At 53.0% G+C, this 27,893-nt stretch overlaps 6 protein-coding genes across 6 annotated transcripts; 4 read left to right on the forward strand and 2 right to left on the reverse strand.

Annotated features, from left to right (window-relative positions):
* Positions 1-3,031: 3,031 nt before the first annotated feature.
* CCOS01_01534 (Ras family protein) lies at positions 3,032-4,114 on the forward strand (the record flags this gene model as incomplete). The annotated part of the gene is made up of 8 exons (XM_060449728.1): positions 3,032-3,063; positions 3,136-3,167; positions 3,227-3,253; positions 3,315-3,394; positions 3,456-3,478; positions 3,537-3,565; positions 3,617-3,874; positions 3,927-4,114. 8 exons carry the CDS (start codon positions 3,032-3,034, stop codon positions 4,112-4,114), a joined length of 669 nt encoding a protein of 222 aa, XP_060321166.1.
* Positions 4,115-5,872: 1,758 nt separating this feature from the next.
* CCOS01_01535 (uncharacterized protein) lies at positions 5,873-6,112 on the forward strand (the record flags this gene model as incomplete). The annotated part of the gene is made up of 1 exon (XM_060449729.1): positions 5,873-6,112. The coding sequence occupies one exon, from the start codon at positions 5,873-5,875 to the stop codon at positions 6,110-6,112; it is 240 nt and encodes a 79-aa protein (XP_060321167.1).
* A 2,030-nt stretch (positions 6,113-8,142) lies between these two features.
* Positions 8,143-9,054, reverse strand: CCOS01_01536 (uncharacterized protein; the record flags this gene model as incomplete). Its single annotated transcript, XM_060449730.1, has 1 exon — positions 8,143-9,054. One exon carries the CDS (start codon positions 9,052-9,054, stop codon positions 8,143-8,145), a length of 912 nt encoding a protein of 303 aa, XP_060321168.1.
* A 3,699-nt stretch (positions 9,055-12,753) lies between these two features.
* CCOS01_01537 (uncharacterized protein) lies at positions 12,754-15,660 on the reverse strand (the record flags this gene model as incomplete). Its single annotated transcript, XM_060449731.1, has 2 exons — positions 12,754-14,132; positions 14,187-15,660. 2 exons carry the CDS (start codon positions 15,658-15,660, stop codon positions 12,754-12,756), a joined length of 2,853 nt encoding a protein of 950 aa, XP_060321169.1.
* A 4,466-nt stretch (positions 15,661-20,126) lies between these two features.
* On the forward strand, positions 20,127-20,228 carry CCOS01_01538 (uncharacterized protein; the record flags this gene model as incomplete). Its single annotated transcript, XM_060449732.1, has 1 exon — positions 20,127-20,228. One exon carries the CDS (start codon positions 20,127-20,129, stop codon positions 20,226-20,228), a length of 102 nt encoding a protein of 33 aa, XP_060321170.1.
* Positions 20,229-26,531: 6,303 nt separating this feature from the next.
* On the forward strand, positions 26,532-27,727 carry CCOS01_01539 (uncharacterized protein; the record flags this gene model as incomplete). Its single annotated transcript, XM_060449733.1, has 2 exons — positions 26,532-27,424; positions 27,502-27,727. The coding sequence occupies 2 exons, from the start codon at positions 26,532-26,534 to the stop codon at positions 27,725-27,727; spliced, it is 1,119 nt and encodes a 372-aa protein (XP_060321171.1).
* Between the last annotated feature and the right edge of the window lie 166 nt (positions 27,728-27,893).

Below are 27,893 nucleotides of genomic sequence, written 5' to 3' on the forward strand. Positions count from 1 at the left end.
TAATACCTTACTTGAGCCAAACACCACTCTACTTGGATCCCGTCGGCCTCGGTCAAAAAGGCAGCCAAGAGACGGCACGGCATCGCATCCTCTTTTCCCGCCTCCGCCTCCGCGAAAAGAACAAGCCAGAGTCCAGAGGCAAGAGGTCAGCAAGCACCTCATCCTCAGGACCTTCCTCAATAATCCCCGCCGCCGTCGCCGTGTGAGCGGGATGCCACGCCGCCTCACCCAATCATTGCCATGGCAAGGTGTTGCTTGCCGGGGGGCCCAATTGGAACCCTACCTCGACTACTTCGACACCCATTGGATCTTGCCTCGCGCCGCTGTGCCTCACACCAAAAGGGCACAGTTCCATTTCAGGAAAGAAGGAAGACGGCAAAGACTGGAGGCGATGGGGGACATCCATCCAAGAAGACTCTCCAAAAGTTAGACGACGCGAAGCAACGGGATCGCTCCCGACCTCGGTCACTATCTCACCACCATGTACTTGGTACGCATCATACACTAAGTTAATCAACGTTGTCCGGTCGGTGGCCCCCGGATCAACATGACGCTCAAGCACTACTCCGTACACCACCACACCAAACTCCTATACTGTAACACGCCAATGATGACCGCCAACCTCGACTTCAGCTAAAACCCCTTCCTTTGAAGCCCTGCGACAAAGTCATCAAAGCTCCGTCCCCGGCTCTCTGCTCTAAATAGCGACGACGTTGAAGCTACCATGCAAGCGTCCGACAGTAGTGTCAGCCTCTCCGTTATTTCGAGACAGGAGGCTTCCAATTTGTGAGACAATTCCACATGCTTCTTTTTCTCGCCATCCGTCACCCATCGTCCTCTACTCCGTAGCCAACGTAGTACATGGGAATACTCTCCAAGGGTACAGTAAGTACTGCAGCCCAACGTCTACTTTTCCTGTTTGTAATCTCACAAAGCACAGCCAATTCTCACCTTTGGGTTGGCGGTAAAATCTGATTCTCCGGTTGTCTTGCATGGTCCCCTCCCGTCGACCCGTCGAATTGACTAGTCGTCAGCTTCAACTGGCCTGGCAAAGCCTCTCTCCGTCTTCACTCGCCCATCCATCTGCCAGTCATCAGTCACATCACCCACCTCGCATCGCATCGCGTCCCGTCACGCATCTTGCCTACTCGCGTCACCTCCATTGCGTCCTGTCTTTCTACTCGCCACAACTCGCTTCTTACCTCTGGCTAGTCGTTTGACTTCCCAGGCTTTCTCGCTCGACTAGACACCCTGGTCAAGAACGGTTTGTCACCCGGCGGCTGTGTCTTCCAGCGTGCAACCACATCCAATTCCACCACACATCTCATCGACGTCTCTCTGTCTTATTGCTGCCCTGTCTGCGATTCAACATTGAGTGCGACCTGGGCAGAGTTTCTTCTCCTGCTTGGGGTGCTGAAGTCACTCTAAACTGAGCTAGATTCGCTCTTTTCTCCAAGTGCCCACGTCCAGTGGCCAATGTCATCCATTTCGGCAACCGGCAAGCGGAAATAACCTTAGTTGACCAGAGTTATCGAACCATACCATCAGCCAGCCATCAACCTAAGCTCCTCAGCCCTCTGGGGGCCGTCTATTGTTCATCGCACGGCAAAGCTGCAACAGCGATCGACGACGATTGACCAGTACTGCCCTCCCTTGCCTTTTGTCTGCTTCTAGATCTCCCCACCCTCTCCAACCGGAGACCGTCCTCTGTACTGCAACTGGCCCTTTCGTGCAGCTCAGTATTCGTACTGACACCTTCAGGCATACAGCCTCCATAAACCTTCTTCTCCCTTTCGCTCTTGTCCTTTGGTTCAGCTCCGACTGTGCTTTGCCTGGAGGCTGTACGTACCCGGTCGTAACCTCGTCCAGCTACCTTGCCCGACTTTATCTCACCAGATTCGTCCGTAGGGCGCCAACAGCAGGGCAGACTGCCGTAACGGAGTTGCTTAAAGTACGGTTGGGATCCTCCAGACGCCCAGGTCACCAAGTACCCCCCAGCAAGGTACCTCTCACCTAACCTACCCTGCCTTAGCTACCCTCCCCTCAGCTTAGCGCAGCTGGCTGGCGAGAGGCCCTTGCAGACGACAGAACAACCAAAAACTGCTGCACCAACACCCTTTATTTGTTTTTAATTGGGTAGCCGGAGTGTGAGAGGATGAGAGCTGGTTGGGAACTTTGACTCTTCTTTTTTTGTCCTGACCTGGCTCGTCGGTCGTCTGTTTCTTCTTCTTTTACTCTCCCATTCTTGTTTTCCTTCGTCTTTGACACTTTCAGGATTTCCATATCCCCCGTCTCCTTTCTCTCTCTCTCACATCCTGTCTCCCATTACTTCTATTCTCGCCTTCCCCTCTTCTTTCTCTGTCTCTCTCTCTCTCTCTCTCTCTGCATCCAGCCAGTCAACCAGTCTGCTTTTGCATTTTTCCATTCCCCTGCTCGTCCCCCGTTCCCCGTCAACTTCCCCCCCTCCCCTCGGGCCCCTTAAAAGCACCCCTCCTTGGTCTCCTGTGGTCCCCACTCTTCCAATCAATTCGGACGGGCCAGACCCAGAGCTCCATGACCCGAGCCCCCGACTTTCAAACTTCGACGCTCCTGTGCTCCAACTACAATTGCATCCGGACCCCCCCGCCATTCTCCTTCGTCCCTTCCAGGTACCTTGTTGCGTCCTCTGGAAATCGCGCCCATCCACTCCCGATATAGAGTGATTTGCACGGCAATCCGCAGCCTCGATTCCGCTACCTGGCTTTCGGACCTCACCACTTCTCCGCCATACCAAACCCTCCGCCTCGCCGACAATCTATTTAACCTTGCTGTCGTCCCTTGCCGCATGACGCGCCGATTGCGAAGTACTCAGCCCGGCGGCCCTTCCTCAAAGGAAGACGACCAGCTGTTGAAGCTTTTCTCAACACACCAATTCGTCCCGGCACATTTCTGTCATCTGAATTGAGCTGCCCTGCTCAGACATCTCTCCCGCAACGATACACACAACCGACAGCAACAAAGTCGCAGCTTCAGGTTGGCCAGCATAGACACAATGTCACGCCACAACAGGCATCATCAGTCCTGGTATGCTCCGCCGTGATGCCTTCCCAATTTGTAAAGGAAGAGATAGAGGGATCGCAAGCTGATCATGCGTAGTCGTGAGCTCCATGTCGTGGTGCTGGGTGCCGGTGAGTCCTTGTTGAGAAATGCGCCTGTCACGTGCGCAGCCCACTAACTTTGCATCTAGGAGGTGTTGGAAAGAGTTGCTTAACAGGTCAGCATCGCGTAGCGCAATGCTCGTGTCAAATGTGCAGCACCGCTAACCAATGCAAAAGCTCAATTCGTTCACAATGAGTGGATCGAGAGTTACGACCCGACAATTGAAGACACCTACCGGACACAATTACAGGTTGATGTGAGTTAATCTTATGCGGGTACTACTTATTGCGACGAATCACTGACTCGATTCATTCCAGGGACGGCAAGTGGTCTTGGAAATGTGAGTAACGAAGGCACATTCTAGCTGCCGTGAGACCATCCATCTAACAATGAATCAGCCTCGACACCGCGGGCACAGAGCAGTTTGGTTAGCTACTTTTCGTACTCTGTCCGACATCCCAGCTGACCGTGGATACAGTTGCCATGCGTGACCTTTACATGAAATCCGGCCAAGGCTTCATTCTGGTCTTCAGCATCACCTCATCGTCCTCTATGAACGAGATTGAGATGCTCCGAGAGGAAATTACCCGCATCAAGGACGACGACAATGTTCCCATCGTCATCGTCGGCAATAAGGCCGACTTGGAAGAGCAGCGGTCCGTACCTAGACAAAGGGCTTTTGCGTGCTCTCAGATGTGGGATGCGCCTTACTACGAAACGAGCGCAAGGACACGAAGTAAGTCAACAGCGGGGTGTTGAGACGAGACTTTGCTAATCAGTGTCATCAGCCAACGTCGACGCCGTTTTTATAGACATTTGTCGCCAGCTTCTCATGAAGGATGAGAAGTTCCAAAACCAAGCCGCTCATGAAGATGAAGACCACGAGTACGAGAAAAACCCAGGTCTCATGGGTTTTGCAAAGCGGAAGCACCGAAGGCGCAGACGTCCTGACGGTCACCGATGCGTCATCCTTTGAGCTGTCCAGCATGACCTTCTATCGACTACGCGTTTCGACTCCCGAAACGCCTTCTAACCATGCATCTCCCTACAAGCGGAAGCATGCGGCGCTTTCTGTTGTCAGCATCCAAGGATTCAACACTCCATATTCGAATTCGACGCATTTCGCAGCCGGCATTCATACACTTCAAGACCCACAAAGAAAAGGGACGCACTCATTCAGGCCCTGCATGTTTCCTTTTACGTTTTTTTTTTTTCGCACTCAAGACGACCTTGTCTCATCGGCAAACCATACCCTCTCATGAATTTCCGACATCAACTTCGCGGCAATGAAGTCCTCCATCTTTGTTTTCGACACGGCCTTTTGTACGCTTTACGACTTCATTTCAAACTTCGATCGAGGACAGCTGGATGAAAGCATAAGAGATCAATCTTGATTCATCCTTAAGCATCGCAGCAGCGAGATTCCCAACTGCAGAAAGAACTTGCGATTTGTTCTTCATTTTCATTTACGACGGGACGAAACTTGGACAAAGACCCATTCATCACCCACATCACATAGCTTTCTTCATTTCATTTTTCCTCATTTGATGTTTTCTCTCCTCTCATTTCAGCTTCCATGTCTTTTCATCATACCTTTAGGGAAGGAGACAAAACAAAACAGTAGGGTAAAGGGATGGAGTTTTCACTTTCCAAGAAAAAAACAAAGATTTTGGGCGGGATTCGGCTTCATCGGGCGTTAGGGAAACAAACTGGTGTGTTCCTACAAAGGTACTAAGTGAGCAAAGGTTGAGACATTGCAGCTGTGGGGTCCCATCCATTGTGGGAGGAGAGATTTTGCTGCTCTATCTCTCTCGTATCGTCTCCCCCATACGGGCTAGAATTGATGGTATTCTTGGCCGCATACTTGGAAAATAAGCTGCAAGGCTCTATCGGGCGATAGTCCGATTTGTGACAAGTGACAAAGGTAATGTTATGTGAAGATCGTTGAAAGCATGTGACTGCTGTAACCCTTCACTGCCCACATTCCGTCTTTTCCTGGTATGTTGGTGCAGGTTACATGAGGCTCTGTCGTACGCGTCAACCCGGGTCAACCGAGGCTTCGTGTTCGGGTTTGTTTCTCGAGCAGCTGACTTTTTTCGATATCGGAGATTTCGCACCTTTCTTTCGTCCGTTGCTAGCATGCTCGAATGGCTGCCAGAGTATATCGCGCTCTGCCTCTATTGATGCATCGTGATCGGAGAAGAAAGCCCTTCTCATAAATATCGATCCTCTTAACGCGACTCCAATCGGCGACCAACGCTTTACAATCACTATCAATCAAGGCCCTAAGAGATGTCCACGGCGGATTATCATCTCATAATTCTATGGATGTTTAATCGCGTTGTATTCAGCAGGAGTACATAAAGATGGAACGGAACTCCATCACAACAGGTAACGAAGCGATGTGCGGGTGACGAAGCTACATACAATGAGAAGCAAGCACACAACGCTAGCCTGAACATTAAAAATTTGTGACTTGATGTCATTTGGCATCTATCAAAGAGCTAAGTGATAGCGAAAGAGCCTGCATCATCTTCGCTATACTCTTTCTATTTCGATACCTTGTGAGCCCATCGAGGCCGAGGCCAGAAGGGGAGGTTTCTTCGTCAATACCTTTGATTAGATGGAGACCAATTCCCCTTCTATATACTGACCAGGCACTCTAGCCAAAAACTACTCGTTCTTGCTGAGTGGGTTCTAGACGGGCCGTGGGTGATATCGCATAAGGCTCAGTATGTCGAGTCTACGGTATGTAAGGCCATCTCGGTCTAGCTTAGCATACAACCACAACCACAACCACCACTCGGGTACGGACAAAAGTTCAGTGCTTGCCAGAGGTGACTGTTCCGTGCATCCCGCCGAGTGTCTAGCACATCTTTACGCGCAGAGATCTCCTCACAGAATGTCTCCCAGTCGTAAAGTAGGCCGGTACTCTTCCCCTCTCTCCGCCCGATTCGCGATGCTCCCACCCTGACTATCTATATGGTGGCAGACGAGCAGAGACAGCGGACGTGTCAAACTTCATGGACTTGCGTACTACATCTCTGAAAGATGCAGTAAGCCTGCCTGTATGGCCAGGTAGTGCAGCGACAGAGACCGGGAAGTGCAGCAACACGTGGTCATTCCGTGCAAGACGCTGGAATTGGCGGGATGGCTCTCAACGAAGGCCATTTTGATCTGAGTAACCAGCATGACGAAGGGGGCCGTACTTGTACTATATATATAGTATCTCAATCAAGACTTTGCGGAGGCCACTTGCTGTGTCTTCGGGTGGGTGCTTTCTATCAACACTCCCTGTGGGCTATCTAGAAGGTACCAATCACCTAACCGTAGACTGCAAATGACCGGGACCTGCAGGATATCCTAGCTCCCGAGATGAATCCGAATGTGCTTCCTTTTCTTCTTTCTCCGAACCCTCAAGAGAATGAATAAGGTTCAGAGTTCTCTCTCTCAATGATACCTCATATCGTCATAACAAGCCAACGAGGGTGCTTTCTGCTCGGCATGACGGTACGAATGACATGCTACCTGAACTGCTCTCTGTTGAACGATACTTAATGGGAGGGAGCGAACCAAATGGGTTGATGTCAATCCCCTCTCATGGCCAGCTAAACAAGAAGTAGAACCCAGCCTCGTACAGAACAAGAGTATCCGCGTCAAGCTCGATCATCAGAACAGTACACGCCTTTCCTCATCCTTAAATCGAGGTAAAGACCCGGCCAGGGCCAGATTAACTCTTCACCATCCTCGCACAACACAACATATACAAAGGCGACTATTCCATCGCCGGTGTCAGCATGGGTGGTTGGTGGGTACCGTCTCCCTCATCCTCCACCTACCCAAGGCCAACTGACGGCCCCAAAGTCTGTGTCTTTTTCTGAACAAGACGTATTCTCAACGCCAACAACCTAGAGGTGGTCACCTTAACTCCTTCTCTATCTATATATGATGGAGAGTTATCACTGCCAGATACCTCACACCAGCAGAAGGATCCTGTCTGCCCAGCATAGGAAGAAAGTCTCATGTTACGCACAAACTAAGAGCCGAGAATAAAAGCACCCAAAGCCGAGTACACGTCGTCTTTCCGTCAAGCAATCTACTCCGCCTCGTCGATGACTCCCGAGTCACAAATGCAAGGGAACTCAGCAGCAGGGGGGAGGGAGGGGGGGGTGTTCCATAGAAAGAAGCGAGAACAGGCAGAGGGGGGGACAATAACATGCAGCCTTGAGTAAGCCATGGGCGGCACTTCTGGTGTCGATGACATTGGATTATTCCATAAGAGGAGCCGACGAACCTCCAAGGACCACTCTCCCTCGTCTCTCATCTAATAGACAACAGACGACGATGCTCAGATCCCAATACCCAAGCTTGGGACAAAGTTCACCCCCCAATTCCAAAGGAAACCAATTTTCAGCATCTTACGAGATTTCCTGAGAACGAAGATCACGAGTCAAAAAGTCTTGAACAAATAAACGCTTGACATCATTTCAATCTCATTGAGCAGCCCGCTCTCCAGCAAAGCCACAGCTTTCGTCTATCGGGGTGTTCCCAGGATCAAGAAGAAAAGCTTCACTTGTGTTTCTTAATCCCTCCGCGAATCCGTTCCACAAGTAAGTTTTTACTCCAAAATCGTGTGTTTCCGAGGAGGAGGGAGAAGGAGAAGTGTAAAGAAAGTGAAAAAAAGACATTAAACGTCGCTTCCTCGTGTCGTCCTTCCCCCCTCATCCATTCATCCATCCATCCTCCTCCAGCGCAAGCGACGCCCAATTAATCAAAGTTTTCCAAAACCAAGCTTTGTTGGTGGTGTAATGAACACAAAAGAAAAGAAGAATAGGAGTGAGAGAATATGTTGGGAAAAAGTAAGTTGGGTATCGGTGAAGTTGTGTCGCCCTTTTGTGCGGAAGTTGTCCAGAAACCTGGAGGGCAGAATGGCAATATCTCTCAAACCGGGGCTGAATAAACCGCAGGAACGGAGGGAGTACCACTCGTGCAAGTGTCGGCAAATTAAAAGAGCCTCGGCGGTCCGTTAGACGGAGGCGGCTTATCATCCTTCTGGTTGACCTTGACGATGCCGACCAGCACGCCCACTATCAACGCGATCAGGAACACCAAGACAGCGCAGAGCACGCCGGCGAGAATGCCAAGTTTCATCTTTCTCTTCTTCCTAGCCTGCGCGACGGGGCCAAGCTGTCCAGGACTGTTGCCATAAGCCGGCATCCCTCCCGTCATCGATTGCAAGTAGGCGCGCGGCCCGCTCCGTTCCCCTTGTCCCGATTCCGCGTCGGCTACGTGAGCTGCCGCCGGTGCGGGGGCTTGCTGTGGGGTGCTAGTGTAGGTACTCTGAGATCGCGTGGAATGCGCTCCATTCTGCTGCTGCTGCTGTCCGCTGAGAAGGGCACTCTCTGAGGGGTTTGGTGATATCGGGTCGCGAGGCGTCGAAGGGTTAGTAGTCCCCGTGCCTGGCCTCGAGGGGTCGTACGGCGGTGGTGGCGGGAGGTTAGGGTTCGCGGCTGACATGCCATCCGGGGTCCACGGTGCTATCGGCCCACGAGCGGGAGAGTACAAGGGGTCGTGGTTCTGCGCCTGGTTCCAGCCTTGCGATTGCTGGAAAGGTGCTGGAGCATTGGTTGGATACGGCGGGAATTGGGCTTGTGCTTGTGTACTGCTACTGCTGTTGGCGGCGCCGGGGGCGGCATTGTGGTTATTGTTGTAGGATTGGGAGTAACGGGCATTGGGCATAGCGAGCTTGTCGTCGGTGGGCATCGTCGGGTCAGACGGCCGGTAGGATGAGTCTGAAGGGTAGGCGGCATTGCTGATAGAATTGGAAGGGTGGCCGCCGGGTTGGTAGCTTGAGTCCCCGGGATATGCGGCGTTGTCAATTGAGTTTGACGGGTGGTGATGCTGGTTGTAGTCCATGATGGGCGGGTTTGTTGACGGCGTGGAGGTCTGTCTACGTTTTCTGGGGATATGTGGAAGTGCTACTTGAGATTATTTCGAGATGGGATGAAGTTGAATCCGGGGGGAGGGGAACGTCGAGGTTCAACCGCTTAGAGTGCAAGTCCAAACCGGATCCGGACACAAGGCCTTGCGGGGAGAAGGTGAAAGGGATCCCAACAGTGTGTCGTCGAGTCAGCCAGGCCAGGCGACGCCAGAAGCGTGACTGTGATGTCTGCGCGCGTCGAGGAACGGCCCACGTAAGGAAGGCTGGCGTCGTCTTAATGCGCCGTACAACCCAAGATGAGCAGGAGCCAAAAGAAGGAACGGGCAGCCAGAATTGAAAGAGAAACGAATTGACTGGTGGATAGGTAGGTAGCAAGGAAGAACGGAACCAAAGCGGGAAACCTTTTCCTTCCTTCGACGGAGGGCGACTGACTAGACAGGTAAAGGAGCGAATAAGGTTGAAAAGTCAGGCGAAGGCGAAGGGGAAGGATGGCCCGCGAGAAGAGCAATTTGGAAGAAGTGAGGATGAAAGTGAGAGGAAGAGGATAAGGAAGAGAAAGTAAGCCAAGCCAACGAACAGGAAGGTAAGGTAAATTGAGATGGCGGCAGATTGAGAGCGAGGGAGAGAGCAAGGAAGGGGTCATCCAAGGATGAGCAGCCAACCCACTTGTGAGCCAAAAAGCAAAAGCCCAGGTCCAGTTGCCGTCCCCGACTGGGTGGTGTCTCTCTCTATCTCTTTGCCTCTTCTTCTTCTGCCTCCTCCTCTTGCTGCTGCTCCAAGGCCAGGCCCAACAGGGCGCGGCCGGGATTAGAGTAATGATGCTGCAGCCATCAGCGGCATCCGCTGGCGCCAAGTGGGCTCTGTTGCTATTCATTGCTACTCTCAGGACCCAAGTGCGTTCTAAAGATGTGGGTGTGTGTCTGTTCCAAAGTAAGTACTCTCTGGGAGTCATCTACGCTAAACGGTACCTGCTTATCCGTAGCGCACTTGGCCGTTTCTCTCCCCCCCTCTCTCTCTTGCAGTCTCTGGAGAATGGTTCGTCTCTCCACAGCCTCAATGGGCGGGCTTAGCTGGCCCTTCTTAGCAAGGGGTGAAGAGCCACGAGGTGGATGGTGGGCATGGCAGGATGGGAGGGACGGGCGAATCTACCTTATTTCCCGTTGGATGCGTGCTATGTGATGCAAGTGAGCCGACATGGTAACGCGCGCCGAACTGCGACACGATGACCCGTAGTCGCGTTCTTGCAGCCTCCTCTGTCACTCTGATAGATCATGGATGCTGTCGTCTGCTCCAAGCACGAGGGAGGCTGTGTGGCTGTGTCTGGCATGTCTCTCTGAGTGTTCACCGTTCGTTCTCCTGCAAATCTGACAGACCAAGTTCAGGGGTTCGGGGCGGTCCAGAACGGATGATGGGTTTCAAGACCACCCGACGAACACTTTTCTGGCTGACAGTTCAGTCCGGAGTTTTGGACTATGAGCCTTGAGAAATGTTCCAGTCCTTATTCCCACATTTCGTCACTCTCTCCCTCCTCCCCTCCTCTGTGGAACGCCGAACAAACAGCCCGCAATCACCCTCGAACAGATTTCCCTCATCCACTGCGAGAAAACCCACTCTGAACCCTCAAGCGAACGGGCATCGTTGGCAAGCACCGCCGCAGGGCACGCGGGTGGAGGAGATGGAGGAGGGGAGGGGTGGGCCACCGGGGGGGAAACTTGGGAAGGGAAGGATTGGCACCGATGCAGGAACCCTTGCTCTGGCACGCCTGCGCCTGGAAAGGGGGTTGAGAAATCGCAGGGGTGTTTTGGTGGAGAAGGGGGAAGAGGAGGATCTGTTAGTGCCTGGGAATTTGGAAAGTAAGAAAGAGAGAGAGAGAGCGCGCAGAGCCACAGTGGCACAGAGTGTGCGTGAGTCTGAGAGAGACTTCTGTCCACTAAGAACTGAATATCAGAAGGTCGGCACTTGTAGCAGAGACATGCCCTTGAACACGGATTCACCAAATCAAAGATTCATGGAAGTTTCCTGGGGCTCTCTCCCCCGCGCTACCAAAACCACTACCGCCGGCGACGGGGGCCATGTTTCCTTGCCCTGAGATAACCGGGCTGGGCACTTCAAATTTCGCCATTCTCGACCCTGTTGTGGTCCCCGGCAGACGATAAGTCCAGGGCCACAATGTGGGCGAGGGTCGAGACTGAGGAATTCAAGCGGGGAGGAGTATCCGTACACACAAAATCAGGCCGGCTGTCCGCGCTGTAACAGATACACTATTCTCGAAGATGGTTTAAAGGTTCGACAGACAAGGCGAGAAAGAAAGACGTCGAAACGCTCAGGCCACCGCGAAAGATATCAAACTCTGCTTGCCAAGAAACACCAAATTCTTGCGCATGCCCACCTGCAACTAACTAACCAGAGGCAAATAGCAAACTTCTCGGAAAGAACTTACAATCAGTCCTAGCGCCAAGCTCCCGCCCATCTCAACTTCCGGCGACTTGGCACAACCCTTGGGAAAGCCGTGTCTTTCGGTCGTCAAGGCTCAGCTCAGCCTCGATTTCTCTCAAGAGGTCGCATAAAACGTTGTTTACTTTTTTGTTCAACATAGCACGACAGCATTCTAGCAAAATTTCAGTTGCTTCCGCTAGTCGTACATGTTCTTATTTTAATTCTGTATCCGTAATCTAAGAAACACAAGAAGTAGAGCAGGGGGGAAAAACAAAAAGCCCATGCCACGCCTTCCGTCAAGTCTCTTCCTCAAACATCTCAATCAATTAACCTGAGAGGGAAAACGGCGCGCTGTTCGAAAGAAGAAGAAGAAAACCACCACGTTGCCTTCGAAAGCTTCAAATGTGGGACCCGCTGCCTGTACTCACCTCTTTGCGCGACTTCTGTCTTGAAGCCCGGGTATTGAACCATCCATTGACCCTCGTGGTACCAGCCCGAGACTGCGGGCACAAAGTCACGTTGCAAAAAAAAGAAAAGAAAAGAAAAAACCTCGGTCAACTTGAATGATGTTCATCTAGACAATCCGCGCCGGCTTACGGCACAAAGGCCCGCCGATTCAAATCCTTGGTTCGCTGAGATTAAACCCTCCGCGGCGATCCCGACAATCTGCCACGAGCCCAGGACATCCCATAAGGATTTCCATCCTATCAAAACCCTACTGCCAATATCGTGACAAGCAGCCAGCCCACACACTCTGTCCCTCATATATACTACATACCTTTACGTCATTTGACACCGTGAAAGCTAGCTGGAACGATCACATCCCTTTGGTTTCCCAACTTCATGTTTTCACTTCACCCCATTAACCAATACAGTCATGTGTGTACAGGTGATTATGTCTTGATTTGATATCAGTGGTATCTGCATAGCTCCTTCGACTTCCTCCTCTCAGTTCCAACGCCTTCGCTTTACTTACTCGTACACGACGAGATGCTATGCGTTGCCAAAAATGTCCTCCGCTCGTAGAAAATAAGAAAAACGCACCAGAATCTTTTTATACAACATGGTCGGCCGGCGTGCCTACACATCTCTCGTACCGCCCAGAGCTCCTAACCAAAAAGAAGGAGCGCCGAGTCACCTCATTAAGCGTCATATCTATGTACATTTTTTTTCCACGCACGCCTCGGCACGCCGCCACGACCATCGTGCGGTCGGCCATCGTTTTTTGTGTTCGCCTCTCAGCTGCTCTTGCGGCCAACCTGAATGCCTCCCGGGATGGTGATGAGGAAATTGACAAGGTCCACTGAGTTGCCTCCGCCAAGTGTCACGTTCAGTGCCTGGGCGGGCGTAACGCCGCCACTTTGCTGCCGAGTGCCCTGGTCCGCAGTCGTGAAGAAACGCTGCAAAACTGTCTGTGCCGTTGTCGCCGCCATCAAGGTTTGCCTCTCGAGAATGAGAAGAATCGAGACACGGGCAAAGTCCAATGTCTCCTCGGTGACCGTGAAGGTCGGGCTAGGTGCTGGCGCAGACGACACTGGTACTGAGGGGACCAGAGGGGTCTCTGACGTGGTTGTCGTTGGTATCGTCGTAGGCGGGATCGTAGTTGCCGGCAGGGCTACAGAGGAAGTCGTCTCAGGTGTTGGTGTTGGCGAGGGCACCATTGGAATAGTAGCCCACATGGTGGAGCTGGAAGCGTGAATGGTTGTGACACGGAACGGCCCTGTGAGTGTTGTGAATCCACCAACAATATCTGGCGAGGGTAGGATCACACCTCCCGGTGCGTTGATGTCAATCGTGATAGTTGCCGCTTGCCCTGGGAGGATAGTGATGACCTGAACAGGAATTGCGCCCTTGGCGTTGAGATCCGTGTCTGAAATGACAGTTCCAGTGCGAGTGGAACGTCCGTCGAATGTCACGAGCGAGTTCTGCGCAATGCATGATAGGCTTTCCGTGTTGAACTTCGCAAGAATATCGGTACCGTCCAGAGGAACCGTAAAGTTCGTCTGTGATTGTTGCAGTAGTCGTGGAACCGCCTGGCCGAGAGTGACATTACTAAAATTAGTCGAGGTAGAGTTCCCCGAGAGGTTGGTGGTGGTGCAGCCTGTTGCTCCGGCCACGGTGCAGGTCTGCCCAGTGAACCCGTTGATACAGATGCAGGAACAAACGTTTTGTGATACGACGTTTGTTCCGCCGTTCTCGCACTTGAGCTGGTTCTGGCACTGGGTCAGGGCCGGCTCCGCTGCTGGAGGAGTAGCAGATCTATTTTTGCGGAATACGAAGAATTCGAGGGGGACGATGATTGCGGCGGCAATGATTCCCAAAATGAGAAAGACGATGAGAATAAAGGCCCATAGTGGCAGCCCGCAACACTTTCTACGGCGCTTAGTCGAAGACTCGCCGTCGTTGGATTCGAGCCTGGCCAGCGGAGATCCTCTTGCCGCCATCGCTCTAGTCACAGGCTGAGGCGTGCTGCCCCTACTGCCCGGTGCCAGTGGCCACGAGGCTTGTGAGGCTCGTCTGAACCAGCTTCCACGGTTGGGGGGGTTTGGTGTCGTGGCCGCAGGTGGCGGGAATGCAGCGAGCATGTCAGACAGGCCCGACTGGTGCTTGTCGCCAGCTGAAGAAACAGTTAGCCAATACTACCGCGGTAAAAATTGAAAAGTTGACTTACAAGACACGCCAGACATCTGCTGCTCCCCCTCTCGCCCAAATGCCTTCTCGTCCGGCCACGTACCGTCATCCATCTCGAATCTACTGGCAGGTCTGCGTCCCCGATCGATCAAAGCAGCCAGGCGGGTTGCTCGTTTGATAAGATCCGGTAAACTCGTCATGCTACCCCTGGATTCCATTTGCCTGACTGAGTCCATGTCAAGTCCGAGTTTGGGTGGTCGTCGAATGGCCGAAAGGCGGTTGTACGGTCGGGGGGACGGCGTAACCTTCCTCAATTCTGCTGGATCCGTCGCACTGGCAGCGGCAAAAGCGCCTAGCATAGCGTTGGCCGAGATGGATGGGGTCGTGGCGGTGGCTGCTGTGGTAGGGGCCGTTCCTGAGGAGCTGGAAGCCTCATAGTAAGCTGTACCAGCGTCAAAAGGACTGACGGGAAGCTGGAAAGGAGGGACTGGCGACCGCCGCGGCGACTCTTGTTCATTGAGTACATCCTGCGGCATCGGGTCTCCGTTGCTTGGGGCTCGGTTCATCACGATTGAAGGCTTCGACATCTTGCCCAAGCTAGCACTCCGAACAAGTTTGCTCTCGTCTCCTGCATCACCATATGGCGGTCCTGTACCGCGGCTCATTTGACTGTTTTCGTCCTCGGTTGAATACGCGTCGTCCTCGTAGAAGTCGTCTGGATACCCTGGGCTGAAACCTGGGGATTGACTGCCCCAGCTCTCGGGCATAGCAGCGCTGGAAGCGAAAGAGGTGTGGGACCTCGACCGAGGACTCTCTTCGGGAATCGGCGAGACGAACGAAGCATTCGAATAGAACGATGAGTCGCCTCGACGGGAGGACGGCGGAGGACCCAAAGTTACGCTCCGTCTCGGTGGTACTGCAGGTTGTGGCACGGCGACGGGTGGCAGAGTCGATGGCAAAGGGAAGTCTGGAATCGATCCGACTGAAGAAAGTGATGATTGCGTGTGTCTTGATGACGGGGTAAGCGGTGCGGATGAGACATCTTGGCTCAGCGTTGATTCTCGTCCGCTTTGTGGGGTATATTGAAAAACGGGAGTGTGATCCTGGACCCGGGAACTGTCCAATATTGAGGGTACTCTACTTGGGCGCGGAGGTCGTTGCGGCGGTGGTCCACGGCCCGGAGGAGGTCGATAGGGTTCTGCATCGGAGTTGTTCACGGGCGACGGAATCGGTCCTGGCAACGGCCACTGTGGAATTTGTGTCGGTCGGGAGATGGCAAGCCCGGGGCTGCCATCTTTATTTTGCAAGCCATTCGGTAGTTGAAGTCTCGGTATCCGTGATTGTGTCGGCTCGACGATTTGACGCCGGTCTGAGACATCCGTGGGGCTGTCTGGATCTTCTTCCATTATCGGGAACCTCGTGGCGCTCGGCGGAGAATACTGTTCCCTCGGGAATCCGGCTTGAGCCCGCTCTCTCGCCCGCTTGACGGATCCTGCAACTGGCGGTCGATCCATATCTCTTCCATATTGGGGTTGACTCATTTAGTACTCGTGAATTCGATCCAGCGACATCAGAGTTTCGTTTTCCTCCTGACTTCCTGTTTGTTTTTTTCCTTTCCAAGATGCCTGTACGTCCAGGCACGACAATTAGACCATTCGCTCTGCGGTATCACCCAGGTGCAGCTTCTATAACCGTGGTTCCTGCGGGTCGCCAATGGTTAAGTGATGCGGTGGCGTAGCTGAAATTGTCCGAGGGGACGCTCGTATAGGCTCGCGGTGGCAATGCGACTTGCAGCAGACGACGCAGATTCGCGGATAGAAAAGAGCGGCTGAGAGTTAGATCAAATGAATGGCCGCTCAGCTCTTATGCGAGGCGGTGTAACTGTGTGAGGTTGAAAAACAGGACCCAGGCCTATTAGGAAGAATCGAAGTCTAGAGCGACGCTGAAGTGCAGTAGGGTGGCGAGTTGGCCAAGGAAAAGAACGGAACGAAAAGGCGGCGAAGGAATGAAGTGCGTACACTGAGGTAGCAGGATAGCAGATTGCTAAATGGATTAATTAGGATGGCAGGGAATGAAAAGACGCGTTGGACAATCTATGGTACAAAAGTCCAGGTCAGCACCGGATAAGTGTGAGGGGATTTGGAAGGAAGAGAGGCGAAGCGGAAGAGAGAGAGAGAGAGTAGAAGCAGCACGGCCACTCAAGGCAAACTGGCCCCCCAGTAACAGGTACAGAGGATTCCCGGTGGTTCGGGAGGGTTGCCTCAAGTCGGCCGCACCCTCTCCAAGCAAGGAACACCTGAACAGCCGGGCCACGGGTAGGGGGAGTCCCAAAGAGGATCACGTACATTTGGTGTTTCGAGACTTGGCCTTTGTCGGACGTGATTCGCCCAGCAGGCAAGATTTGTGATTGCTTTTGATAGAGAGATGAAGAGAGATGGGATGCAGTTGTGACGGCCTTGGATAGCAGACGGGTTTGTTGGTTGAGTGATTGAGTAAGTGAGCGACTGCGGTGATGAGAATGACTACAAGGTGATGGCATCGACGTCGGAGCAATGGCAAGAGCGCGTCTTAGCAGCAAATGCTTCGACAAACAGACGGGCCAACGCAGTCGTCGGCGCAACAGCAGCAGCAGAGTGCAACTCTGACGGCGGATGGGTGAAGAGAAATCGAGTGGGTGAGACGAGCGCGGGTGAGTGCACGACACACGATGGGTCTTGCGGTGCTGTAGAAAGGACTGAGAGTGTTTCAGACGGGCGGAACGGACAGGGTGTGTCCGGCGTCGGGGAGGCAGGTTGTCTCCGGGGGGGACCTAGTGACTGACGTCTGAAGATTTGGAGATCAAGAGACAATCAGGCGAAGAAGCAGGTCCGTGGTGGATTCAATGGTGATATGATGTGCGAACTGACAGGCGAGGTCGCGTGGGGTAACGGAGCGTCGATGATATGTGTTTGCTCCAAGGCGGAGTGAGGAATCCCGTGGCGACGGTCCGGTGAGAGAAAGACGGAGAGTCGCGAGAGAGCAATGAGGGTCAGAGAGGTTAATGACGCAGGCCTTGTTGAGGTTCTCGGACGGGTTGCGGCAGTTAGTCTTCAAGACAAAAACTTATGTCCGGTTGGCGGCGGCAAAAAAGGAAGAAGAGACCAATGGCGGCCGATCAAGTCGACGAGATTGGAAGAAGAAAAGAAGGTCGAGAAGTGAAAGGTGTGCGTACGCAGTGTGCGTGTGCGTGTGTGTATGAGTGAGTGGTGTGTGTGAACTGGGTCTGTGTCTGTGTGTATTGAATTGGTTGGTCGGCGGACACACAGATGTACGTATCGTGACGGGATCTGATCTGTCGAGGGACAGTAGAACGGACGGGCCGCGTGCCTGGCTGGACAATCCGTATGTGACAGCTACAAGCGACGACTTACAAGAACCAGTATCGGTGGGGTTGACTCGACTGGTCTGCGGCAACAGGTCACGACCACACGGAAAGGTTGATGGAGGTGGTCCCGAGGTGGAAGTCAAGAAGAAAAGAGAGAGAGAGGAGTCGGTCGAGACGGGACAGGAGGGATTAGAGAGGAAGTGAGGAGGGATCCCCAGAGATCAAAAACGAGTGGAAGCAGACTGCCAGAAGAGGGCCGGGCTGGGCTGGGTCTGAATCCCAATCTAGAGTCTAGAGACGGACGGGGGTGGGATTTTGGGACGTGGACTGGGGATGGTCTGGCCTGAGAGACAGCCCATTCAGCAGAATCGGTGCAAGAGAAAAGACTCCACCATCCACCGGCACGGAACTTGACTTTTGGAGTGAGAGAGAGAGAGAGCGAAAGACCAGGGGTGATAGTCGGTGTTTTGCGAGCCTATGACCCCTTCCCCCCTTGCTGTTGCTGCTCGTACTGCGTACATACCTTCACTGCAAATTTCGTCCTCTTTTTTTTCTGCCTCTTCCCCTCTGCAGGTCCAGGTCAAGTCCGGATAATGCGCCGAAAGCGAGCGTAGTGGTGTTGCTATCCGTCTTTATCGGTACGAGTATGCTATGTAAAGAAGCGCAGTAAGCATGTAAAGTACCTTGAAATGGATATCTCACCGTAACATGGTCACGTACCTTGCAGGTGCAGCAAGCACAAGCACACACGTGGGGCACTGGGACGGGATTGCGCAAACGAAGTATCCAAAGATATCTGAAGGATGGAGGCAAAAAACGGAGTATTGTGCAGGGAAATGACGGGTGGGGGTGTGGCCGTTGTAGAGTGACGCCAACATGCCCAGCTTTGCCCAAGTTGGTCGAGAGTCAAGAGGCCGTTGAAAAGGTCTCGTCTCAGTCAGTACCAACGTCCGGTGCTATCGTTCCCCCTTGCGGCTTGTGTCAATTACCTTTTGCTTTGCACGTGCCTTGGTCGGAAGTGCTAATATGAGTGTGGTAAGTAAGGTAAGTTAAGCAGGAAAGGACACGAGTGAGGCGTCGATAGTCAAGCAAAGGCTGTAAAGCCAAGTCGCCCGTCGCTGCAAAGGTTGATGGCATGTCTTCAAGGGCTGCCCCTGGCTCCAGACTGGGTTCATTTTTGGGGACAACGAGATCCCAAAGTGGCAGATGGGTAAAGGATTCAACGAGGCACGGCTCATCTTGGGAGCTGTGGCTGACGCTAACACGACCGTTCCTGGTCCTTCCTGGTCGCCGCTGCCATCCTGGCTGCAGATGACAGGGGTGGCAGGGGAGAGAGACTGAGAGAAAGGAGGAGGAAGGACTATTGGCGAAGTCTTGACTTGCACCGGGCCGTTCTTGCAAGTTGCTCGCTTCACACTTTGCCGTCTCAAACGCAGGCAAGGCAGGTGTTAGTCCAACGCTCCTGCTTCGACTCTTTCCTTCTCCTCCCCTCTCTGCTGGCTTTGCTGCGTGCCTTCCCTGGTCTGCCCCGGCTGGAGGGGTCACTCTCCGGCCAACCCCTGCTCTCTGTGGTTTACATGTGGGTCAATCTGGTCTAGTGTGGGCCAATGATGAGCGTATCAGGCTTAACCAGAAACACTAGCGCAGGCACGCACCTCAAGACCCTTTCAATCCCTGCAAGAGCGGTCCAGATGGCCCGATCTGGGGGAAACCTCAACCCAGCCAATTCGTACCTCCTCAGTCCCTCAGTCGCCAGGATCTAGAAAACCTCAAGTGGTCTTCTATGGCTATTGTAAGTTTTTGTACAAAGTTCCAGTGCCTTGGGAAAGACTTTTTCGTCGAACACAATGACCGATTGGACAAGTTTATCGCCCGACTCGGCATCGCAACAATATCGTTCGAACCATCCGTCACGGCGCAGCCCCCAACTCAACCTCTTCCTCCAGTGTTCCTGCAAACTGCGGCATGTTGGGTCTCGTTCGTCGTTTTTTCTGCACCTGTCAGAGTTGCCGTTGGTGTGCATTCTTCCAAAAAAGCAAAGTCGAACCGACCTGCAACCGGAACAAGCCACTTGCACCTCGGTTGCTGGCTCCTTGATGCTCAACTCCGGGGAACTATTCCCAAAACGTACGCTACAGACACCCACCGCTTCCACTTTCAAGTTGCCATTGTCGAATTATCGCGCTCCGTGTCTAGATATTCTGCCAATGCCTACCTTCGTCCGGCTCGTCTTCAACAGCATTCAAGGGACCATCTCAACGCCAGCTTCATCAACGCGGGCGACCACCGCCTCCAACTACCTACTACCGCCACCCCATTCAGGGAGACGGGACGAATTGAAACGTCACGTTCCTTAAGCTGATGTCTGTCACAGAACAAAATGAGAGGAAAATACTCCGAACATGGCATATGGCCTGACTGCGGTCCTTGAAGGATGGGCCTATCGGCGACTCTCCGTTGAAATGATTCTCGACTTGCGTAACCAGAATACCATTCCTGTGCTGCCGATTATCAGAATAACGACTCACGTTCCAACCCTGTGACCTAAGTGTCTTTTGAAAAGGACCACGACACAAAAACGCTTGCCATTGATACGCCCGCGCAACCAGCGGAAGAATGGATATTCAATTACCTTTGCCCTGTGCTGTCGCCCTGCACCTTGGGACCCCAGGTTCCCGGCACGAGAACGCTGATCAGCATTACCTTAAAGGCAACTGAGCGGGGGTCTGCCTGCGGTGTGCAGCTTCAGAGTTCCTGCAATTATTCCGCCTGCAGGAGCACCCTCTACGCGAACTGTCGACCGCGTGCTGATTTTTGCCCCGGCATCTCTGTACCGAAAACGCCATTCTGCGACCTGCTTGGTCTTGGCCTACCTGATGGCCATCGGACCGCTGCCACTGCATGCGCAGAACTGCAGACCAAGGGGTTGAACAAACACATCGGTCGCCTCCTGTCGCAAATCCCACGGCACACATCGAGATAACCCTGAGTCCCGGATCGACTCGTCCAACCAGTGGTGCAGCGACAAGAAAGGCACAGAGAACCACGCCAGGTTGGCACGCGGCGCGGCGTCTCCTTCCGAGTTGGTTCCCCCCGCCCGCAGATGCATTTTTTTCCTTTTACAGGCTACAGCAGTGCAGACTGCAGGTCCAACGTCGAGTTCTAGACGCGTTTCAGCTGTCGCATCCACGCTGCGGACATGGAACAGGGCTCAGGGTCAGATCTCTTTATCCCTCACAATGGCCTCAATTGGCCCAGGTCAGTACGAAGTATGGATACAGATACCAGCAAGAGAATGCCCTATTGCATGCCCTAGAGTCATAGACCCTTTTCGATCCTCTGACAAGGAACGACGCCGCTTGCAAGAGAAGGGCAGTCATTGGCACGCCTATCTTTGGTGCATTCGGCTCAATCTTGTCGGTTTGTCAACACCTATGGGTCTCTTGCGAGCATGCGCTGAGGGTATCGGCAAAGCACTGTTGCCTCTTTGACTCCAGACGAGCGCTTCGGCATAGGATTCAGGCACGCTGAACACGGAAGTGTGCGACGGCAAGGCCGCATGAGAGAAACTTCAGGCACACGACGGCATTGTCCATACGCCTACCTCCCGCGCGGCTTGAGCTCAGGGTCTATGCCTCCTCCCATCTGCTACCGAGGCAGCCATTTCTAGATACGTTCTGCTTCACATCAGCAGAAGAGAAAAACTCAATGACTGCTTCCACTGCCCGTATCTCCGCAGAATTTGAGTAGCCGTCCTCGACTCCTCATCCGCACGTGGAACTTTGGGACGAAACGAAACAATGCGCCGCCAGTCACGCAGGTAGGCCATTATTTCCCACGGCGAAGAAAGATTTTCGGCCTGCATTACGGGCGATACGTTCTCCAATCTTGACCTCATTTTCGGTCGTCCCTATCTGACCGGCACGTCATCTCCGACAAAAGCCGCCAGAAGCGATTTGCGTTCTTCCGAGGGCAAACCATATAAGCGCCAGTGCGATGATGGAGTTTGACTTTGAATTCAACAACCCTTCAATTCTGAGGGAGCCTCTAATTGGCAGCTCGCTAGCTCCCGTGCCCAACTGTCAAAGTCAAACCGTCCGGCCCCACGGCGCCGACTAGCCTCCGGTGTGGAGATGCCTTTACAAGGCTCGGGATCTTCATCTCGATATCACAGTGGGTAGCACATTATCTATTCGCAACGCAACACACAGATCCCAACAACATTTGCTCCCTTTGAACAATGGCCATTGGCTTGCAATAAACCGCAATGACAGGCTTTCCCATTCCTCGCCTCGCCAGCGAAGCCTGGCAAATTGGTTTTGTTTGCTGCTGTACAGGTTATTAAAGGGGCTTCAAATGTCACACTAACAGGTATGAGTGATGTACATCTCTTCCGGATTCCGAATTGGTGGCATCCACATGCCGGTCCCCGAATCTCATCTCCAGCCTCGGCGAGCATTCCAACGAAGTGTCGATCATGTCGAATCGTCAGGCTAACTAGCTTGCGTGCTTGACTATAATCTTCTAGAAAACTCAATCTCTGAGCTTGAGTCGCATTCTCGATCCCCTTGCCCGTGATACGCACTAAATGTTGTGCATGCCCAAACGGGTCCTGGATCTCCAACTGCGTTTAGCACAAACAGACCGTCGTCAAGACATCTAGAGACTGACTTTGTTCTTCTCCCTTCATTAATCTTTGCTTAAGAGGAACAGCAATTGGCATCATTTATCAAGGTTTCTGACAGCTGATACATGGCGACTTCTTGGCGCGTGCGAAACTCAAAAGTAATATTACACGGAAATTTTGTCGCTATGCAAGCTAGTCTCTCTGGCGTGGGTCTGTCAAGGTGATCATCCCCAATCGTATGATGAGAGATGATTCCCTCGTAGTTGAGGACCGCTGATAGCTACGGATTAAGGTAATTGCGATCACCGTTTACGTTGGATGGTTGTCCACAGACGGTGGTTAGCGATGACGATAGAAAGATATCGAAAGTTGGGATACGGTTTGTATTGAACACTGCTGCTGAAGTGTCGCAGCGTGACGTCAGGAAGACGAAGACAAGGCTCTCGCTGATGTACCTACTGACTAAGAAAGAACGGAACATGACATCGTTGAGGCTCACTCACGGCCGAATCTTGGGATTTAATTATCCAGCTCTAATATTGCCCTTTGCGCATAGCTAGCCTATCCCGCTACATATCCTCAATTCACAGAGACACCTGGCGCACTTGTCTGAAAGAGCGTTTGCAGCCTTGAATGGCAACTGTTTGTACCTTCACTCCATGATCCGGCCGTGGCAATGCTCATGATCTTGAAAGATACCTCGAATCTGGGCCCGTTGTGACGGGTGTTCTCTCATCAACTAGGTCCGGTGATTTACCTCACCTCAAGTCATATATAAGACGATGTCCTCGCCCGTTCTCGTCGCTTCCAACTGCTTCATGACGTGCATGGAAAGGCAATGTTTTGCCCACGACCTTGAGAACCTTGCTCTTTCCCAGCTGTGATACTTTCCCAAGATGACAGACGAACGCAAGCCCAGAAGGAGTCCGGGTGGATATTGGGTAATGGATATCTAGAAGGTTTCCTATCATTTGCGCAGTTACCACACAAGCTGTCGCCGGTCATCGTGAGATACTGACGAAGCTTTTTCAAAGGCTCGTCGCCAAATCTCAAGGCGTTTCCTCAAACGTAATCTTGCACGTCAGGAAAGGTGACGAGCTCGACTGGGACAAACAAGATGGTGAATAATACCACTTTGTTCCACGTCTGTCATCAGCCTTGACATTCAGACATCTTGATAGATATCTTTATGGAAATGTATACATCCAATCGAGAGCAGAGCATCTTATGCCTCAAGGGGCTTTGCCAACCATGGCGGCTAAACATACAGTACTCTATATCTTCTGAGAGAGGTTGTCTCCCAGGCTCGGGGTGAGCAAGTGCCAAATAGCACATGTAGACTTGCCGTGAGCGTGATATCATGGCTCTCATGACATGTGACTCGCAATGATATTAAATTTGAATTCTTCACCAGCCCTGTTGGGCTCGAAATTCGGCTGAGAGAACGCTGCATTGCCTTACGGGCAGGCCCTGCAGTCAACAAATTCGACGTTTGGAACCCGTGAGAGCAGATCTTCACCTTGGGCAACCCGTAACTCTCTCGCTGTGATGGCTCTCCTCGGCTGAGTTTTGCACATTCACTTCTCTGGTGCCCTTCAACTCCTTTGGAATTGGCTAGCCTCAGGTTTGAGTTGGGGGGCGATGTGATGCTCACTTGGGTCCATTATATTCAAACTATTGCCAAAGTGTTTTTCTTCTGCATGGCAGGTTGAGCTACTGTGTCCGATACATGGTCATTCTTGCCGTGGGCTAGGTAAAAGTGCTTGATGCAGATGCTGATATGACGAAATCGGAGAGAGGGTGAGGTTTAGTTGAATGGGAGATACGGCAAGAATCCCGATTTGAAAGACTTCTTCTTCTCTACCAGCTTCGTGCCTTGATATAGATCCAGGGACTGGAAGGATTTCATCGGGGAGTATGTAGACTTCTCTCGAGCCCATGTCACAGTGCTCTTACGTTTTGATATGGGCATCGTCGGGCTTCCTATGAGTTCGAGTATAATAGTACGGAAGTCGTCACGGACCGGAAGGCTTGAAGCTTTCTGCCACCCGTGTTTGTGAAGACCTCAGAAAATCCGCGAGATTCTCAGGAGGACCGCGATTCATCAAGATTTCATGCCGATGAGCAATACGCGAGCACGGCGCCTAGCCTTATATATGCCCGTATCTAGCAACAAGTTACACGGCTCGAACCTCTCGAGATCAAAGTGGTAAGGCAGATTGAGCAGGCAAATCGTCACTACGTTCATGAGCGAAACCGAGATGAGAGCGACCCTTCTATTGCTTTTCTGCCTTACCTACCTACCTTTGGATTGGACCAAAAGCGGAAGTTGACCGGCGGAGACGGCGGAAAACGACAAACTCGCACCGGAGCGGAGAGTCGGTAGAGTCCGGAGAGTGGAAAATGGAGATTGCGTGATGTGCAATTTCCGGCGATCCCGGGGCGGCCGGCCTGGAAACTTTTCGGAGGCCGATAGGCGGCGGAAGGCGCCGCACTCACTTCTCAGTTTACGAGATCGAGACCATTTGCATTCGGTATTCTACACTAGTAACCAAAAGAGCCCACAATAGTCAAAATCTGCCACTGCTGAGTATCTGGGGAGGACTGGGGGCACATTCAACGGCCAGACCGAACCATTGAGACCAACATGAACCATTTTCGAGCCCGGAACCCACCCGTTCGGAACAGCACAGCCTGAGCGAGAACAGCTGTTTCTATTCTAGCAGCGTAGGGGTAAACTTGCACAAGGCGAACAGCAAGAGAGAGAAAGGGAGAAGAAGAAAAAAAAAAGGGGGGGGCTAACTAGGTCTTTTGGGACCTGGGGGTGGGCTTTGGTGACTTTCTGTATCACGATGATACGGCGACGGGGTTTCAGACCCGGATGAGACCCCTTGCTCTGAGGCGCGCCGCAGGGCTTTGGCTGAGGAGTGACCTAGCGGTGCAACGATGGAAAATCAATAACACCGCTCAGCGAGTCCTCATCTTGGTACCTAACAAGACTAAAAAGCAGCACCTAGTCAGTCACGTCTTTCACCCAACTAGAAGGCCTGCCAATGTCTTCGGCCCGTCTACTCGGTCAAGGACCAAACTATAGTGTGGCAAGGGACTCGAGCACACGCCGTAGACGTCATGAAGGCAGCTACAAGTAATTAGGGTGCTGAGTGCTCACTCCTCGCTCGTGCTGAAGCCTGTCATTGTGAAGAAGGGAGCCCATGTTCTTGGTGCAGGGATAGGATAGCAACAGCGCGCTTAGCATTGATGCGTCAAGGTAGGCACAGGAAGATAAGGTAGGCGAAAACTCAAAGAGACAGAAGAGCAGGAGCACATGATCCATCGGAGCTGGGGGGAGAGTTCCTGTATCCTTCTGGATAGTCAGCACGGACGACGCTCATGCCATGCGACTCGATACGTGTATTGGAAGTCTTGGGAGGTTGGCCCCCGTTGGTAGTTGCCCGTTGCCGCGTGAAAGTGGTCCGGCACGGAGGCAGCGGAAAGTGGAAGAGAGAAATAAAAGTGGAGATACAGGACAGGCGAGCAAGGCGAGTGGATGATGGCGAGTGGAAGGTGAAGACCAGGTGAGATGTGCCTGAGGAGGCAGACCGATCGACCTTTCGCGGGGCTTCTACGGCTGGACAGGAAGGAAAGAGAGAGGCACAGAGAATGGATTTGGGAGGGAAGGAGAGGGACGAATGACATAATCGGGCTGAGGGATGTGCAGCGCTACGGCATGACCCTTGTTTGCCTCAGGCATAAAAGACTGTAGGAAAGCTTGCAGGCACCGAGGAAAGTCCCCATTCGTCTCCGCAGGTTCCGAATAAGTCACTCACCACCCGGCCGCACACGCAATCGCCCGCGAATCCCCCGTCCATTGAGACAGCCCAGTCACCTGTCCTGCCCTGTGTCGTCCCCGGTCCGTCACCTTAGCGCGTCCCAAGCTGTCCCCGATTGCCCCTCTCTGAGGTGAGTCTCTCTCTCTCAGTCTCTCCCCGAGCAGTGGGCACCCACGCACCCAGCAGACTAACGCCACTTGCAGCACCTGATCTCCATCTTTTTACTGGGTAGAGGCCCGTACCACTGGGCTGCGTCAGCGCAACCTGCCCTGCGTACCGTGGTTACGAAGTGACCGACACACGCTACCACTCTGCCTGCTGCTGCTCAGGTCCCTTTTTACTCCACCTCAACCCATTGACACGGCATTCATGTCATTGCACCTCTCCTCCCACTCCAACTTCAAAATCTAAACCTCCCTTCTCCTTACCGTACCTATCGACCAACTTCGACTCTATTTTCTGTCGAAACAAAACACTCCCATCACCAAACAGACCCAATCGACACGTCCCCTTAGACCATCAAAACAGCCGACAAGTAGATTGAAAGACACAGACCTCGTCAAGATGTTGTTGAAATCCCTCGCCGCCGCTGGCCTGGCGATTACGGCCACGCAAGCCTTCGTCATCGTCCCCGAGATCTCCGAAGCCGACAACGAAATCGTCAAAACCCTCCCCTTCGTGGAGGCTTCCTCAGATGTAGGCCTTGCGAGCCACCGCGTCAAGGTCGATTGCCCCGGCTGCCCCCTGACGATGCGTCAACACGATGGCCGCTACCACACAATGACGGACCTCGACAACCACCTCGAGCTCACCTTCTCCATCGAAACCGACACCACCGGCGTCGACCACCTCCTCGTCAACGACTTTGAGCTCTACCCTAAGCCTGCCTCGTGGTACAAGGCTCTCCGTGCTCCTCAGATTCCCGACTTCGCAGAGGCCGCTACCAAGCACCCTCAAAACGCAGACCCCAACACCCCTCAGCTGGGTTACAGCCTGGGCGTCCGCCCCATCGCCAAGGATAACGAGCAGGAGCTTGAACTCGTCGAGGTTGATCTCCAAATCATCGAGGTCGGAAACAGCTTCGTCGCCGACGTCCCCAATGTTCAGGTCAAGCTCATCAAGTCCCCTACCGGAAGCCTCATGATCGGCAATGTCGAGCAAACCGAGACCTCCGTCCCGTCCCACAAGGAAGAGGAGGATCACGAGCCGCCTGCTGAGGACTGCACCACCTTCTACTGCAGATGGCGCGCCGCCATCTTGAGAAACATGCGTGGCATGAAGTGCGGAGGCCGCAAGCACGGAAGCATGCGCGGACAGCACCGTCACGGACACCACTCTCACAACGCCGGCCAGATGAGACACCACCACCACACCTGGGGTCAGCTGGCTAAGAACATCACTTCCCACATCCTGCTCCCGATCCTCATCGGCATTGTTGCTGGCGTCAGTGTTAGCATGTAAGTCTTCCATTTTCCCCCGTACCCCCCGGTCGCGAGACCCCCTTTCCCGCGGATCCACTAATACGACATTTCAGCATTGGCATGATGGTTGGTACCTTCGTCGTCTGCCTCTGGCGTGTCTTCGTCCGCCGCCAGGCCCCCTTCGCTCGCCGTCACTGCCGCCGCCGTGCCCGCAGAAACACGCATCGCGAGGCCGGTGCCGTCGAGGAGAAGTCCGAACTCATGGCTGAGTCCGCTGACCTTCCTCCTTACAAGGACGAGGAGGAGGACGTTCCCAAGACCGAGACCGCTCAGGTCTAGGAGAGCGATATCATATTGGAACCGAACTTCAACTTGAAAATCAACTCACGTGCGAAACTGATGATACCACTTTTCCTTTTACTCCTTATCGTTGCTTTCCAGAAAAAATAACCAACACAAGAAATCACGTATCGAACCACCAAAAATTGGACAAGAGAGGAAACTA

Source organism: Colletotrichum costaricense (genome assembly GCF_030867565.1).
Source record: "Colletotrichum costaricense strain IMI 309622 chromosome Unknown Scaffold_1.1, whole genome shotgun sequence".
Lineage (NCBI taxonomy): Eukaryota > Fungi > Ascomycota > Sordariomycetes > Glomerellales > Glomerellaceae > Colletotrichum > Colletotrichum costaricense.